Source organism: Pteronotus mesoamericanus, unplaced genomic scaffold (assembly GCF_021234165.1).
Source record: "Pteronotus mesoamericanus isolate MK-2021 breed Mesoamerican mustached bat unplaced genomic scaffold, CSHL_Meso_final scaffold_174, whole genome shotgun sequence".
Classification (NCBI taxonomy): Eukaryota; Metazoa; Chordata; class Mammalia; order Chiroptera; family Mormoopidae; genus Pteronotus; species Pteronotus mesoamericanus.
The window spans coordinates 10705478-10722293 of record NW_026555309.1 but is presented as its reverse complement, the minus strand read 5'-3'; the positions used below and the strand labels follow the sequence as shown (position 1 = coordinate 10722293).

Sequence of the window (16816 nt, the reverse complement as noted above, 5' to 3'; positions counted from 1 at the left end):
AAGTTCTCACGTTGTTATCAATGCTTTGCTTTCTCTACTAGGTTGATATGATTTATATGATTTATATGATTTAGTATAATTTAATGTTTCAGATCTCCAAATTAGATGATTCTGTGTTCTATTATTGGCTTTTTGCATTAGGTACATTAAATTGGGAGCACCTGCTTTTAAAAAAGCATGCACGTGAGGTTCTCCCATGATTGCTCAAGCAAAGGCTACAAGTGAGAGAACTGGGAATAGATGGTAGTATGCAGAATGGAATGGGGATTCTAGCGTCCCTGTGGTATTGTTAGAGTCGCAGTGGGGGAGAGGGGTAGAAAACTATCTGTGCAGCCAGCTCCAGCATCTCTTCAGGAGGCACAGGCATCAGGTCCTATCTGTAGAGAAACCTAGAAGGAAAACATATCCAGGTAGGAGAAAAACAGGTGAGATTAAAGCCTTGTGAGCCCCCCAAAGGCCGTGGGGATTCGTAGCTGGGTCAGCCCTACTTCCTTTCCTTTTTCCTCATCCCATCCCTTTTTTCCCCTGGCCTTTAATGGATATCTCTATGGTGATAAGCTTTTCGTTAGTCACCGAGTTTACAGAGCTGAGTAAGACAAGAGCCTTAACAGCTTCTCCAGGGATTTCAGCCCTTCCATGGGCTTAAGCTCACTTTCTAAAAGGCTCTCCTGGCTCATTTGGTGACCTTACCTTTAGAGACTGGGGCTCCTCCCAGCCCACTGTGTGGAGGAACAAAAAATCTCATGAAGCAGCCTTTTATACTGGGTCCCTTTTATAATGGGAGGTTTGTAAAACTCTTCTTTGGTTGGTTGATTTTCTTAAGAGCTAAGAGTGGCAGGGAAAATCCTGGAGTTGGGTAAAAACTCTCATGATTGCCCAAACTATCCTTTTTTATGAGGCAGGTTGTAATTTCGTAGATGATAATCTGGATTAATAAAGTTAGTTTGTTTTTGCTTTTCTTTGTCTCTTGGGTATAGAAAGAGCATTGTTGACTTTCCCCCCAAATGCTGTCCCCATTAGCCTGATCACCATAGGAATGATCCTGATGCCCTTAGCACATATGGTCTAATCTTTTTTTCACCCCTTTTTACCTGATGCTTTTCTAGCAGTCTTAAAATAAACCTCTATTGTGCTAAGTATACAGGAAAGCTCTTCAGAATATGTCCCTCTAAACAGGCAGTCACGATTTTTAGATCCTGGCCATACTGAATTGCAGCTCTAGCTTAGCAACTGTACAGCATTAAACGTTGAGCACCCACTATGTGCCTGACAGTGAATAAAAAGACCTCTCTTGTAGCCAAGGATCCAGCAGCACAGTGAGAAGGACAGATGTGCAGACACATCAGTCATTTCAAAACACTATGGTGCGTGTACAGTTGCAATGGGGTTAGATACTGGCCATTGCAGGAACAAGGGAGACTTGATTCCTTGATTGTAATGAGCTTCTGGAACAGTAAGGAGTCTACAGAGATTATGGGTGGAAGGGTATCTGGGCAAATGGTACAGCTGAAGAAAATGCTTGGGGTGTGTAAGGTAGGAATATTGAGGGATGATGTTTGCTGTGCTAATCAACAGAAGAATGATTTGGGAGAGAAATATTTAACACTGCGTAGATCAAAGTCTTTTTAAGGATTTTAGAGACAACTTTTTATGTCATCTCCAAATTTTAACTTATTTGTCAGAATCTTCATTAAGTGTTCCACGTTGTGATTTATTTTTCTATTTTTGCTAGCTTAACCTAGTCTCGGTCTCACCTTTTAGCCTTCTAAACAAATTGTGATTCCTCCATTTCTTTATTTGGGTAACTCCAAAAACCTTAGATAGTGGAGCACAACTAAGTAGAATTTAAATAAGTAGTTTTCATATTTCATTTAGCCTTCATCTCAATATTCCATTGCTGGAAGATTCAAGTAGAGACACACCATTACCCCACAGGGAATGAATGAACGCTGTAGTAAGTTTAGTGACATATACTTGTTGCCTTTCAGTTGATTTATTTGCAGTACTTCTGGATTTAAAACAGGGTTCCTTCATTCTCTGTGTAGTTTAGTGTGTGCATGATATTTTTTTCCTTCTGTGATCTGTCTTTAAATTTAAGCTCCTACAGCATAGGCATATTTAGCTTATGTAAAAGAAAGAAATTTCAGCTTACTACATAACACTAGCCGCTATTTTACCTATCGGTACATTTCATATTGATAGTTAATATGTGAAGTAGAGTACTTACAAACAATGACAGAGGTTCTTATAAACAAAAGCATTTTTTTAGCCACTTATACCAGAACCTCTTCTGGGTACCCCTTTTCTCTTGATCAGTGTAGTCTTACCTTCATTTTACAAGTAGGGCCTGCACACTTCAAACTTGTGGTATGACTAACTGTTGGTTCAGTTTAAGTGACCGTGCTTCACACTGATGAAAATGAAACCAAGCATGTTGCTCTCTTGGAAGTAGAGAGTGGGGGGCTTTTGCTTGGTGGAGGTAACTTTGAGATTGGTTCATTTTGCAGTTTCTTCATACTGAAGGGAAACAAGAAGTTCAATGTCAGAAAGAGAGGGAGACAACTTGGGATTTAGGTTCCTCCCACTACTAAAGAAAGTGCAGCTGCGCGTTTTTAATATGCACGGCAGGAGATTTCAGCAGCCTGATGATATATAGTGCATTAATGTTGAAAAGATAAACACATTTGGAGAGCACAGGAAGGGCCTTGTGTTTTTATGTTAGCAGAATGCTTCCTAATGAATAAGAATGTGCTGCTGGCTTCTCAGAGCCATATGGCAGCTTTTCTAATTTTAGTTGGGTGCAGATGCATAATTCTCTGCTTTTACCTTCTAGAACCTTTGAGATGCTACACAACTTTTCCTGTAGTATTTAAACTACAGTGCTTGGTCAGAAACTGCCCACCATTGTTTCAATGACTTCTCTCCTCCGCATGAGTCTCACCACTGCCAGGTTTGACAGTCACTTCACCTGAAATCACCCAGCTCCTAAATACAAGAACACATGGAAATTGTGAGCATAGTCCCACCAAAGTCTTAACATTTGTTGTGAAGGTGATTAGACTTGTGTTTGATGTCGGTCTACCGAAAAATTGATAGATTTCTTGGTGAATGATTTTACTCATTTTGAAGCAATGAAATTAATTTTAAGGCTTGCATAAAGTAGCAGATTCCATTTTTGTCAAAGATTCTATACTTTAAATAATACTGCTTCAATAATAGCAACTCTCCTCATGCTTGACCAAACATAAAAATAACTTTAAACTCTTAACGTGGCAGGGACATCTAAACAAGGGTGATGCTGAAATTTTTCTGTAAATGTGTAAATACCTTGTGAATTATCTTTTAGTTGATGTATTTTTAATAATTGATATTTGTTTAAATTATGAATTTTAAAATTTCCACAAGTTTTCCACAGCCTCGAGATGACTAAAAAAAAAGTGAAGAAAAGGAGTTAAACCTCTTCCATAAAGGCTGCATTGCCCTGTCCTTCTAACAGACTTTAAATGGCATTTAGGGTTTGCTAGTACTGCTGCTGGAGTGAAAACAGTTGTGTAGCTGTCCCCTGAGGCAGCACTGCCATTGCTGTGAGGAGCTCAAACTCTTGTTTTGGTGATGTTTTGCGAGAAGGACCTTTGAGTGTATGTTTTCAGTTCAGTTGCCTAATAAACAAATAGATAAGACTTCCTAACATTACAAGATTCAATAAGTCACCAAAACTCAACAAACAATGTTTTAGAAGAACATGCAAAGGTCTTTTTTTTTAAGAAACACTACTTCATCATTTTAAAATAGCTAATTGCACTTTTTTTAAAGATAACAGATTCTCTTGCTTTCTCATTTGTTGCTGTTCTCACCAGTAAACTTAAATTTTACTTTCAAATGTTTGCCTGTAGCTGCTGATGATAAAGAGCAATTTCATCCAGCTGCTTCAAAAATACCAGTTTTCCTTGTATTTTAAAGTCATTTCTATTTCTAGAGATCAAATGCTTCTCTTTTCACCTTTCCTTTTGTTCTGAGGAAAAGCACAAATAATAATTACTTATAAAGAAAAGCATATGGAATATAATGTTAGTGATTTTTCTCCGGTTTGTGTTATGATTCATCTTAACACGGTCCCTAAAGAGATGGGGTTTTGTTCGTTGCTTTGAAACTGGAAATGTAATTAATTGGTATTGGGTTTCTGGAGTGCAGGCAAATGTCGGAGGGCATCGGCTGGGGTTGCTCTCCAAGCAGCCACCCAGGAGGGAAGGAGGGGACACTCGGAGAAAGATTACAGAGGCATCCTGGCCGGTCTCTAATGAGGGCTTTGCATTTGTAAAACTGTGCTGGTAAAAAGATCATAGCTATTTTATTTTATATTTTTTATCTTTTGAGGAATGAGGAAGAAAAAGATAGAATTATTATTTTCACTGTTATTCTCTTAGGTCATATTCTTTATCTAAAAAGAATAATGATTAAAATACAGAAGGAAGAGATGGAAGTCAAGGCACAGAGGAGACATCTTTTTGTAGGCTCTGAAAATTACATTTTCTCATCTCTTTCTCCAATATAAGCGTTCTATCTGTAATAATGAAATTCTCTAAGGTTTTGATCTTAGGAAACTCTGGGGCAATCTTTTTACAGATGAGTTTACTGAAGGATATATTTGTAACAGAATATGTTTTTATGGTTAGTGGATGCAAAATACAGAAAAGTAAATATAATTTGTGACTGCTGAGAAAACTGCCTAAATTAAAAATATTAAATAGTGGGTTTTAGTGTAGTAATGCTGTACTTACAGAAGTATAAATATATCTAAGAATTTAAGTTTATTTATATCTGGTACATAAAAATAGTATACTGTTAACTGAAATGCTCTATCAAGGTACCAGTATAAGGGAGGGCGGTTAGGAGACTGGGAGAAAGAGGTGAAGGGATTAAGCAGTATAAATTCGTAGTTACAGAAGAGTCACAGTATGTAAAGTACAGCACAGGAAATATAGTCAATAATATTGTAATAGCTATGTATAATGCCAGGTGGGTACTGAAATACCGGGGGAGGAACACTTTGTAAAATATATGATTGTCTAACCCAGTATGCTATACACCTGAAATGAATACAAAATAATATTGAAGGTAAACCGTAATTTAAAGACATAAATGTAAAAAACGGTGCCCTGGTTGGTCTGACTCGGTTGGGCATAGTCTTGCAAAGCAAACCAAAAGGTCACCGGTTCAATTCCCAGTCCGGACACATGCCTTGGTTGCAGGTTCAGTCACCAGTTGTGGTACGTTCTAGAGGCAGACGAACGTTTGTCTCTCACATTGATGTTTCTCTCCCTCTCTCTTTCCTTCCCATCCCCTCTCTCTAGAATCAATTTAAAAAAAATTTTTAAATACCAGTGTATGTACTATTAACGTACTGTATTTCAAAGGAGTCCTTTTCTTCCTTCTATATAATATCAAAGCTTAACTGAACATTGAACAGAGGTAGTAATTACTTCTGAAAAGTACCCAAATAACATAAAATTCATGGACATTTTAATTTAGAATTCAATTACATTGATAAAACCTTATTTCTGCTTTTTTCTATTACCTCATATTATTGCATTTTTCTTTTTAATATTGAGAAGTGGTCAAAGCCAAAATTTAATGCACAGTTGAATAATAGATGACAAAGTAGGTAGAAAATACATATATCCAAACATTTAATGAGACAGGAGTGAATTTTGAAGCCCTAAATTTTTTACCCTTTGTCTCTTATTTACTCACTGTATGAGTAGTGAAAACTTCCCATTCTTTTAATGTATATGAATGATATTTATGTAAGTAGTGCAACATTTTTCAAAGTCCTTTTGCGAAATCATTCAGCGATTTTTTTCAAATCACATGTTCTACTAATGTAATTTTAAGTTGATCTTGTAAAAATTGTTTTCACTTTTGAAAAAATCAGGAACTTCTAGAATTCCAGCTTAGACAAACCTTTTGCCAGTCTTCCTTAGCATTGAGAGGCCAGGTTGAGATTTCCTTGGGGCCAGACGTCCGTTCCCACAGTCTCTCTGTTAGGCTGTTGATTTTGCCACATCCTCACATATCCTGCAGAATCCAACTCCGTTACAATGTATGGGAAATATTTTTATCTTTCCTTTGAATTTAGTTTCTCGCAGTTTATCCCCAAATTGTTCTTGTTTGGTTCAATTGTAATTGTTTTGCCCTCCCAGCTAAATGTAATCCCTCGGTTGACAAGGATTATTCATTCCATTTACTCACATAGCAGGATACCCAAGACACAAGCAGAGACCATAGACAGGGATGCGGAATGGACCCCATGCTACTGGCCTTTTTCCTCATGGTGGCCTTCATTCTCTCTGACATGTTTTTTTAAATTCCATATCATTAATTTATTGAATTATTAGTTCTTTCAGTGTCATGCTCAATAATTTTTTATTTTTAATTAAAATATAGCTATTACATTTATTTTTGTTTTTTAATTAAATTTATTGGGGTGACATTGGTTAATAAGATTATTATATAGGTTTCAAGTGCACATGTTGTTAGCTGCTTCTTTTCTCCTTTTAAAGATTTATGAGCTGAGCCTTGTCCAGCGTGACTCGTTGGATATCGTCCCACAAATCGAAAGGTCCCCAGATCTATACCCAGGCAGGGCACATGGGTATCGTGCAACCAATAGATGTTTCTCTCCCTCTTCCTCTCTCCCTTCCCCTCTCTTAAAAAAAAAAGAAAGAAAAAGGAATTTATCAGCTGAATATTGTAAAGGGGAAAAAAAGGGTTACTGTAAGTAATTGTTCATGATGGTGGTTTTATCCAGGCTTCCCAATAGAACCCAAACACGTGCTTTGTAAGACCTAAATCATCTCCCGCTTTAAATTTTAGGCTCTTACTCTAAATTATATCTGATCTGTAGATTCCTAAAAATAAAAGAAAATGCTATACAGATATGATCATCTTTCTATGTATTTTCTAATACAAGTCTAAAATTCCTTGTCTGCACATGCTGCTAGAATATTAAAAATACCCCAGCATGAATGTTTATCAGTGTTTAGAAACCTGCACAATTAGGTTTTTTAAGGTTGAGTTTTAAAAGTCCATTGAGTTTTAAGTCCATTCTTTAAAAAGAAAAAAACCGCCCATTGTGACAGTGGAAGGATAGAAGAACTTGGGACCCTGAGAGAACGTGCTATGTCCTGACACCAGATGATTTGTCCTTTAAGGCCTGTTTTCCTCAGGAAGTCCTCCTCTGTATTATTGACCCTGCCCAGATGTTCCATCCTCCTGTACCCTGGGGTCTGGTGAGCCTAAATGGGAAACCAGTCCCATTTTCTACCCACCCTGGATGCCGGTTGCTTCTACATTTCTGGGAATACGTGGCGGCGGTGGATCTAGTCTATCAGTCAGCCACCAAATAAAGGTTTTTAGAGGACAGTGCTACCACTGAGGATATAAAACAGACCCCTCTTCATGAAACTTACCTTCTAGTGGGGATGCTGTGCTATTTCATAGACTGAGCTGCTCACTGCAGGAGGAGGGAGAACAGGATTGCTTCCTGGGAAGATGGGTCAGCATCTTGTGCCAGGGCCTCTCCAATCTGCAAATCCTGCTGGACTCTCTGGGGAGGTCTTCTCATGTACATCGCATTCCAGCGTGAGAATCGCTGCTACTGCCGAAAGATGTCACTGATGAAAGTGAGACACTTCTGTGAGTGGTCCGGCAGAAGAAGAGCTGTGAATCACTCATTCTACTGGATGCTATAGTACATTCTCCTATATACTGACTGCCACATACCAGAGACAAAAAATATGATAGGACCACATAAATATATAATATCTATTATATGGGTTTTGAGAGTTACTATTTAGTATCAGGGGTCCTTAGGTCTGAAGCCTGTGGGGCCCTCTGAATTATAGAGCTCTTAAATTACAGTGGTCTCCTCTTATCCTCAGGGAATGTGTTCCAAGACCTCCAGTGGATGCCTGAAACTGCAGATAGTACCAAACCCCATATCACTAATGATGAAATAGAATAGTTGTAATAATATACTATAATAAAAGTTATATGAGTGTGGTCCGTCTTTCAAAATATCTTATTGTGGTGTATTCCCCCTTCCACTTGAAGAAAGCACTTTTCGGCTTATTCTTTGGCATTTTCAGAGTGCCAGCATAACTACTCTTGCCCTTTAATAAAATCAGGATGATGGGAACACAAGCACCATGGTGTCGCAATAGTCGATCTGATAGCCGAGATGACTACTAAGTGATGAGTGGGTGGTAGCGTCTACAGGCAGTGGAGACACTGGGCAAAGGGATGACTCACAGGGTGGGGGCGGGGGGAACGACGGTGTGAGATTTCATCACACCACTCAGAATGGCACACACTTTAAATTTACCAGTTGTTTATTTCTGGAATTTTTCCATTCAATATTTTCAGATCATGGATGACTGTGGGTAACTGAAACCGCAGGTAATACAGATGAAAATTAGGTGAAGCAGCAGGTGATGGTAACAGTCCTATCCCTGGACTGGTGGGCAGGAAAGTGAGCAGAAACTGAAGAGAAATCTGTAGCATTACTGAGTGAACTGACAAAAAAAAAAAGTGCCCTAATATGCATTTATTTGAGGTATATTTAGCAGTGTAAAAGGTTGTAGAAAAATGGGGGTGGGGTGCCATATGCAGTAATTTCTGGAGAGCCTGAGATATTCCATGTGTCAGTTGAAGCTGAGAAGTTGGACTGAGACTAAGCCTGCAGATAGGACAAGTGTTGAGGAACCTAACAGTCAAGAGCTAGGTCAAGAAGGCAGCAAGAAAAAAACAAAGTGAGAACAGACAGATCCATGCAATACTGAGTTATGAAGGCTACCAGAGGAGACATATATCTGTATATATATATAGCTGGTCACAACTACTGAGTTGAGGAGGTGAATCAGGAATGTAATCACGTTAACTCCAAAAGCCGATAGTCTGCTTATGATAAGCTCTAGATTTAGAACTCAGGAAGGAAGAGCTAATAACTACAAATATGCTAATGGAAAGTTATATTTGTTAACTACTTTATAGTTTTTAAAGTGTTTTACATATCATCCCATTTACTTCTGTTGCAATTTATATAGAGGGCAGGTATTAGGCCTTAAAAAGTTGAGGTGACTCGCTGTGATGCATATTTCTAAGTGGTTGGGTTTAGGCTTGAACTATACAGGTCATCTCTTTTCCACTGGTAAAGACACAAGCGGAAGTTCTCATTGTAGGATTGGCAAATTTTGGAGCACCAACATAATTTTCCCAATTTTATTTTCTAAGTGCTCAGGTACAAATTAAGCTTTACAGATTTTAAAAATACTATGTAAAACCTTTTTTACAAAAAAATAAGAGACAGCAAAATTTACCAAGATCGTGAAAGCAAGTTGATTGAGTACTAAATTGACTTACAGTTTTCTTTATTTGCATTTAATTACAATGATAACATGCATTGTAAGCAAGGATATAATTTATTCATGCACAAATAATTGATATATGGTTTCTGTGTTGTTTTCTAACAACTTGTCAGTATGTATCTGTTATGCTTTAAACTGGTTTTGATATTCTTGAAACAATTAGTTTACAAATATGCATCTATTTCTTCTTCAGCAATTTTCCATAATGGAGTATTTCCCTGGGCCAGGTTGGCCCAAAAGCTGCCTTGCACATTTTAATCCAGGAACACATATTCTGCACCTTTCTACCAGATGAAAGGGCGACCGCTGAAATTCTCTAGGTGCCTCTTCTCTCTGCCTTGGTTGTTAAGCACCTTCAACAAGACAGGGACCAAATCTTTCTGATTACTTTAAATGTGATTGTGACAAGCAGTGGAACAGGACAGGGGTCAAGGTGGTCATTATAGTGTCACTTGCAAGCAGCCCTACCAGTTTAGATGCCTCTCTGCTCCTTCTTCAAATGTGCACAAATGTGCACAAATGTATCTGATAACACTACTAAATTTGGAACAGCAGACCCCTCTGTCTCCCTAATTTGGGGAATCTCTTGAGGAGAAACCAATTGTGCCATAGTACATAGCAACTTCATAATCTAGAAGAAATGCTTGTCGGGGACTAGCATAAAGCCACTAAACTCATCAGCAGCCAGAGAGGGAGCCCAGCCACAGGTTCTAGAGGTGAAAAGTTAATGTTCTGGCTCTTGCTTCCAGCAGTTTCTCCCATTCAGTGGCAGTGGGGATGTTCTCTAACTCTTTTATAGCCATACCTGATCCCACAAGAGATTTAAAAATCACTACAATAAAAATGTTTCTGTGTCACTCTGTCCTTGGAATAGCACTGCTATTTAATTCACACTTACGTTTGTTGCAGAGAAAGCAGCAGCTGCCAACATAGACGAAGTGCAGAAGTCAGATGTATCATCCACGGGGCAGGGTGTCATCGACAAGGATGCGCTGGGGCCTATGATGCTTGAGGTAGCACACCCTTGTTTGGGTTCTGTAGTTTACAGTGTTTTCGATCTTCACATTATTACATTCGTTTTCAGGTGAATGTAATTTAAGGATAATCCACAATTAATTTTCACTCCTAAAATTGAAGTACTGCATACCTCTTGGGTTTAATAACATGTATTTATCTTCCTGCTCCTGAGTCCAGCATATATACATTTCAGATGAACAATATAGAATGAAATTGACTAGATTAGAATATAAATTGACAGGGTTTAACTGCCAGCTGAGCATCATTTTTCCAAAATGATTTTCATTTTGGAAAATCATTTTCACAAGTTCTGTTAAATTTTGATATATTTTAGTTTGAAATTCCCCCAAATTCTTAGATTTTATTTATGTTCTATAGACATGCCTTATATATACAGGTTAAAATTTGAGGACTCAAAGGAGGTTTATGCTTTTTATTTGGGCAGCTTCAAGCTAGTTTATTAATTTCATAAAGATGAAAATTGAAGTAATAGGCAAAACAAATGTAATGGTTGGCCTTCACTGTCTTTATTCACTTTTTTTTATTCACTGTTCTTTATTAACTTGAGGAAGTTTTATGATCACACTGCTGTCTAGAATTTGTAAAGTCCAGCTTTCCTGTTTTATTAACTACTACAGCATTAAACACTTACTGTGCTGTACCTATTCCAAAATTAAAATTCAAGAGGTAGGCTATGGTAAGATGAGGAGAAAATGTGAGTGAATATATAACAAGAAGCAGATGAGCCCTGAGACATAAATTATGTCAGTTCTCAGGATAATTTACTCTGCTGATGATATGATGAGATTGAATAGTACCTCATGGCCAGAAGCTTTGCAACAGCCACAGGCATATAAGAAATTAGGGTTTTTAAAGCAAAGGTAACCAAGAATCACACCTTTTTTCCAATTGGTTCATAAGGTGATTTTTACTTTTAGAAAATTGAATTCTGTGAATACCTGCTATATATCTGGAAGGTGGTGAGGGGACACAAAAAACATACATATATAAGATTGTCTGATGCAGTCTTTTTATTATTTAGAAATGACAAAATTCATTTCCTGGGGCTGAACCTGCTGCCAAAAGACTTTAAATGACCCATGTTGGCCCTTGCTTATTTCTCGTGATTCACTGGCTTGAAATCATGCAACTACAATTTTCAGGGGAAAAAGCAAAAACACACTTAACCTGATTTTCCAAAGTCAACAAGGCAGTGGAAAGCCAAAGAGTGCTGCTTCCCACATGGTTCTTAGAAACAGATAAGAAAACTCTAACATGCTGGACTATTTAGAACTAGATGGAAGAAAGGAGCCAACTTCTGTGAAAAACATTGTGAATTACAAACAAAATTGATTTGAAAATTATAGTAATCTAAATTGTTACAATTAGGTAATTTTCATATGTCTGTGGTTATTCTTTATATTGAGGGGGTGGTTTAAAGTAGGGTAGAAACTCCTGGGAAGACTTCTGAAGCTTCTAAAAAGAAATGCTTAGAGTAACCACAAGGCTGTGACTCAAACCCTTTGAGAGCAAATTCATTAAGTGCAGAAATCAGATTGCTAGATGTCAGTGGGCCTTATCTCATAAAATCAAACCAACATTTTGCTGTTTCAAAATAGTCTTCTGAGAATTCAGTGTATTGAGCAAGTCCCAGTGTAGCTGGATGTTAGTGCTAAATCTTTTAGAGAGGTAATTCTTGAATCTGGTGACTTAAGGTTTGAATTTCAATTTTTATTTCTGTTGACATGTAATAATTTAAACAGAGAAAACTTGTTCTCGTTGAGCTGTTCCTAGGCATAGATGCACACTCATGCTTACATCATAGCATAGTGGTTGCTAAGCAACAAAACCAAATGTCAGCTTTTTTTCAGAGCATATCGTAATGAGCTTTAAAAAAAAAACAAACAGTTTTATAAGATGAAACAGTTTCATCTTTCAGGTATATTAAGCCATGAATCAGCCTTTTTACCAGGGTACAAAAGCAGTAGGAAAATACATGCACTTTCAAAAGTGAACTACACATAATATAATTATGAAAATCCCTGATGAATATATATCTAAAGCAGTGAGCTTAAGGACACTTGGTACATAGGTAATCAACTGACTTCCTGTTGACCCACATGGACACACATGTCCATACACACACTCACACCAGGTTTTCAAGGGTTGGTGCAAACCTGTTCCGGAAGGCAATTTACATATAGTTGTGCTTTGCCCAGCATATGGTTTACACCATTGGTAAAACCTAACAATATATTTAAGAAAAACTAAGACCAAGTGCTATTGATTTTTCTTTCTTTTTCTTCTTTTTTTTTAAATGAGGGAAGCTTTTTGCTGGTACTTTATAGTCAGTTCTGATTTGAAAGAGCACTTAGTCTTGTGATGAACATCGAATTAAAGGTGGACTGTGATCAAAGAAAGGTCACAAAATAGGAGCCTATTACATAATAATAAGGAAAAAACAAAACTAGGGAAAAAATAAGCACTTTATGCCCCATCCATGGACATTATACCACTATGTACATGTAATATTCATGATAAAAAAAAGTCACAAATATATAGCATGGAGAAAGTGTAGCATAAACAGGGTAGACCACATGGCCGTCATTCCAGGTATGCCTGATCGGTATCAAGCCTTTACTAGTTCTGATCACTCACCTGACAGAGCTCTGGTAGCAAGGATCAAAAAGGGAGAGGAGGGGTAACTAAGGGAAACTCACTGGACTCCCAGCCTTTGCATCACTGAGGCAAACATGCTAGGAAAAGGACTGGGGTAAAGGCTGCAGTAGAACACTCACTGCATAGTCATCGAGAGCATGAGCCGTGGAGGTAGGTGCACCTTCATGCAATTCCAGCTCTGACACTGACCAGTTGTTAAGAGCTTGGACAAATCACTTAGAATCTTTGAGCCTCACTTTCCTCCTCTATAAATTCCTTCTATATTCGTAAAGAGTAAAATGTCACAATGTGTTTAAGGCACCATAAGCACGCTCAATAGCTATCATTATTATCTTTATTTCCTGAAATGATCCTTGATTCCTCATCTAGGAATCTAGGTACACAATGAGGCCATGTACCCATTACAGGAAAAATGCTACTGTTATCTAGATGATTTAGGAACCTGTATCCTTACAGTCTGGAGAATAAGTACTATGGAAAGGCAAAATGAGTTAACTTTTCAGTTCTCACTGTTATAAACCAAAACCTTGAGTCCCTTTAAAAACCTCAAGCCTCAGGGCAGTGCTCGCCACATATATGCCTAAGGTCCCAATGAAGACTAGTTTGTCACATCAGACTTCTCAGACCCTTTCCCCAGATACACCAAACAATAAAGGACTAATGTTTCTTTAAAGGTCTGCATAATCTGCAATTCTTATCATTAAACCCAAGCAACTTTAAAGGTAGTAAAATTGGGGGACAGGGAGGGAGCGGATTGTTGGCATTTACCCTTAAACTGAGGGAAAATTATCAATGACCACTTCCACTGTGTCACACAAGAGACTGTACAACAACATTACTTTGTATTTGGTTGATGACATAAAAGTCATTCTTGGCCCTATGGAGTACATCAGTACATTCATTTTGAAAATACGAATAAATACCTGTACAGTTTTACTTGGCAATAATTATTTCCTGATAAATTAGCAGAGTAAGTGTTTGTCATTTACTTCATGACAAGAAACATTGATCTGGGCTCTCTTCCACCTACTAGAATGGAGTAATTTCGCCAACATAAAATGTGTTAATTGTTTTTGAAAACTAGGAGAAGCAAGAGAGCTTTTCTATCTGTGTGTGAATTATATGTTTCCCTTAAAGGGATCATACTGTTCTTAACAATTGCATATGATTTTATGTTCCTTTCTAACACAATTTGTGTCTTTTCCCTTAGGCACTTGATGGGTTCTTCTTTGTAGTGAACCTGGAAGGCAACGTTGTGTTTGTTTCAGAGAATGTGACACAATACCTGAGGTACAACCAAGAGGAGCTGATGAACAAAAGTGTATATAGCATCTTGCATGTTGGGGACCACACTGAATTTGTCAAAAACCTGCTGCCAAAGTCTATAGGTAAAGAACTGTCTGCTGGCTCTCTCCTCATTCCCCCCGCCTCTCCAAGTGCACACGTTGTCTTGGTTAGAGGGGGTAAGATAGAACTGTATTATCTCAGTTGGGGATATAGAGATGCTTGTGTTAATATTAAGCTTAGAAGTAATGGAGAAAAGGACATCTGCAGACATTGATCTTGATTGCTCATTTTGGTTCTATACTTAAAATACATGAAAATAATTCAGATGGAACGTACTTGTGGCCACTGTTTTCATGGGGCTTGTTTTGTTGTTCCTTAAGGAGCTGCCAAATTGCCTCCCACTCTGTCCAGTGCCAACAACTCTGTTTTATCCTTTTACTCCATGACTAAGAAGTAGAAGGTCATGAGAAGTTTCAGATTCAACTTATTTTGAGTCCAACTGGTGAATAAAAGAAGTGTATACATGGGCATATACAACATTTTGAAAACAAAATGTTAAGGAACATGTAGTATAGAGAGGGCTCAGATGCTCTCCGCCCTGGAGCCCTAAAACCCTAAAACAGCCCCTTTCATTTCACGGACCCAGTGGCTCTGCAGGTGGTTCCCCCGGGGCTGTCTCCTCAGCCGCCCTCCCTGTCTCAGGTTCCTGTTCCTGACTTCCTCGTCGCACACTGGAGATGCTGTCCCATGTGGATTATGGAGGGCCACGGTTTAAAATGGGTGACTCACAGCATGGTCCCACCTTATTTGCTGCTCTGGAGTGTGTCTGTTCCCACTTACTAAGTGGTTCTTTTTTTAATATTCTCACTTAAACTGATGATGCTAAGAATGTTTTCACAGAGAAAAAGAAGTGCATATTTTAAGTGAGAATAAGGTCAAGTCCTGAGTTAGCAAGAATATCTGTTCTTGTTCTTAAGACTGTTTATAGTAGCTGGTCTTTGAGCTACCATAGTAAATAGGAAAAGGTCCTTTTAAATTCCATTACGGCTGGCCCTCCCTGATATGATAACCCTTTATTCAAAGTGACTGTAACAGTAATACAAAACATATGAATACTTGTGTGAGATTCTTCTATTATATTCTATAGTAAATGAACAATAAAATATGATTTCTCATTTCAACTAATATTTTCAAATCTTTTCAGTAATTTTATGACTTCCTCAAAGGACCTATACTTATTAATTCACTATTATTAATTCACTTGTCTAACGAGTTCTTTGCCTTACTTCATATTGTACTTTTTTATACTTTCAAATTACTTATTAGCCTGGGTTAATAAGAACTCTTTTTCCTCTGATTACTCTGTGTAGTCCTCATTATGTAAATAAGCTTCTAAGAATGCTTGTGGTGAAATTAACTTCCCAATAGTCTGCATCAACGATAACATTAGCTCTGGTTCCTAGTGTAATTCTAAAATGGTTTCTTACAATTAACTTGACACTGCCTTTTTCTCTCTAGCATCTTTCCTTTTTAATTCCTCTACAGCCCCCTGGCAGTGCGGTTAGCATTGCATTTGCCATAACACCTGTAACACCTAGCTGTCCCATTAGGTACTTCCTAATTAGTGGCTTCTGAGAGTGCATTAGCTTATCTGGGACTGGCCCAGTTCTGATCCCCTCTTTTGTTGCCCTACTGGTCCTCATGTTTTTTAGATAACACATAAGGAACAGTAAAGAAAAGAATGCTAAAATAAGAATTAGGTGTGGTTCTGATTCTACCTCTTTCTATGGTAAACATTCTTTGGACAATTTTCTCCAATGAAGTTGACCTGGTGTGATGCATAAATACCCTTTAATTCTCATAATTATTCTAAGTATTGATACTAAAATAGAAGAGATATGAAGTACTTTTTCAGTTGAAAAGAAATGAATGACATTAGCAGTGTATCCTCAAGGATTTTTCAGTCTTATTGAAGAAATACGCATGAAAGAAAAAAGATGGCAATAGAGTAATCCAGCAACAGCCATGTTACAGAATATACAGTAAAATTTCTCTAAGGAAAGATCTGTACAAGGAGGCAGTATCGGGTACCTACAGTAGTTGGTTCAGTATGTAGAGGATCTCAACCTTAGGGCAGGAGTACATGGAGTGGGAGAAAAGGAGGCAGCCTGACCTTTTAGAGAGGGCAGTGGGAGCAGAGATAACCATGTGCAACTGGGTGTTCAAAATGATGGGCAGTATGGAAGATCTGCTTAGATGGAGAAGATGGAGACCCTTAGTGAGATTTTGATGTATCAGTTTGAATGGCCCTCATATTCCTGAGTACATCAAGTCCAAATCCTTTTAAAGAATTTAATGCATGCTATAGTTGGTTCCACTCACAGATTTTTGAGTAGATGATAACATCT

At 37.9% G+C, this 16816-nt stretch overlaps 1 protein-coding gene across 4 annotated transcripts in view; it reads left to right on the top strand.

Moving 5' to 3' along the window:
* The window catches only part of NCOA2 (nuclear receptor coactivator 2), a 288197-nt gene that overhangs the window by 219060 nt on the left and 52321 nt on the right, over window positions 1-16816 (top strand). For all 4 annotated transcript variants that reach the window (XM_054590238.1, XM_054590240.1, XM_054590237.1 and 1 more), the window contains exons 5-6: window positions 10335-10438; window positions 14332-14509. In XM_054590238.1, coding sequence (XP_054446213.1) covers window positions 10335-10438; window positions 14332-14509 — 282 coding nt within the window. The remainder of the gene's footprint in view (window positions 1-10334; window positions 10439-14331; window positions 14510-16816) is intronic.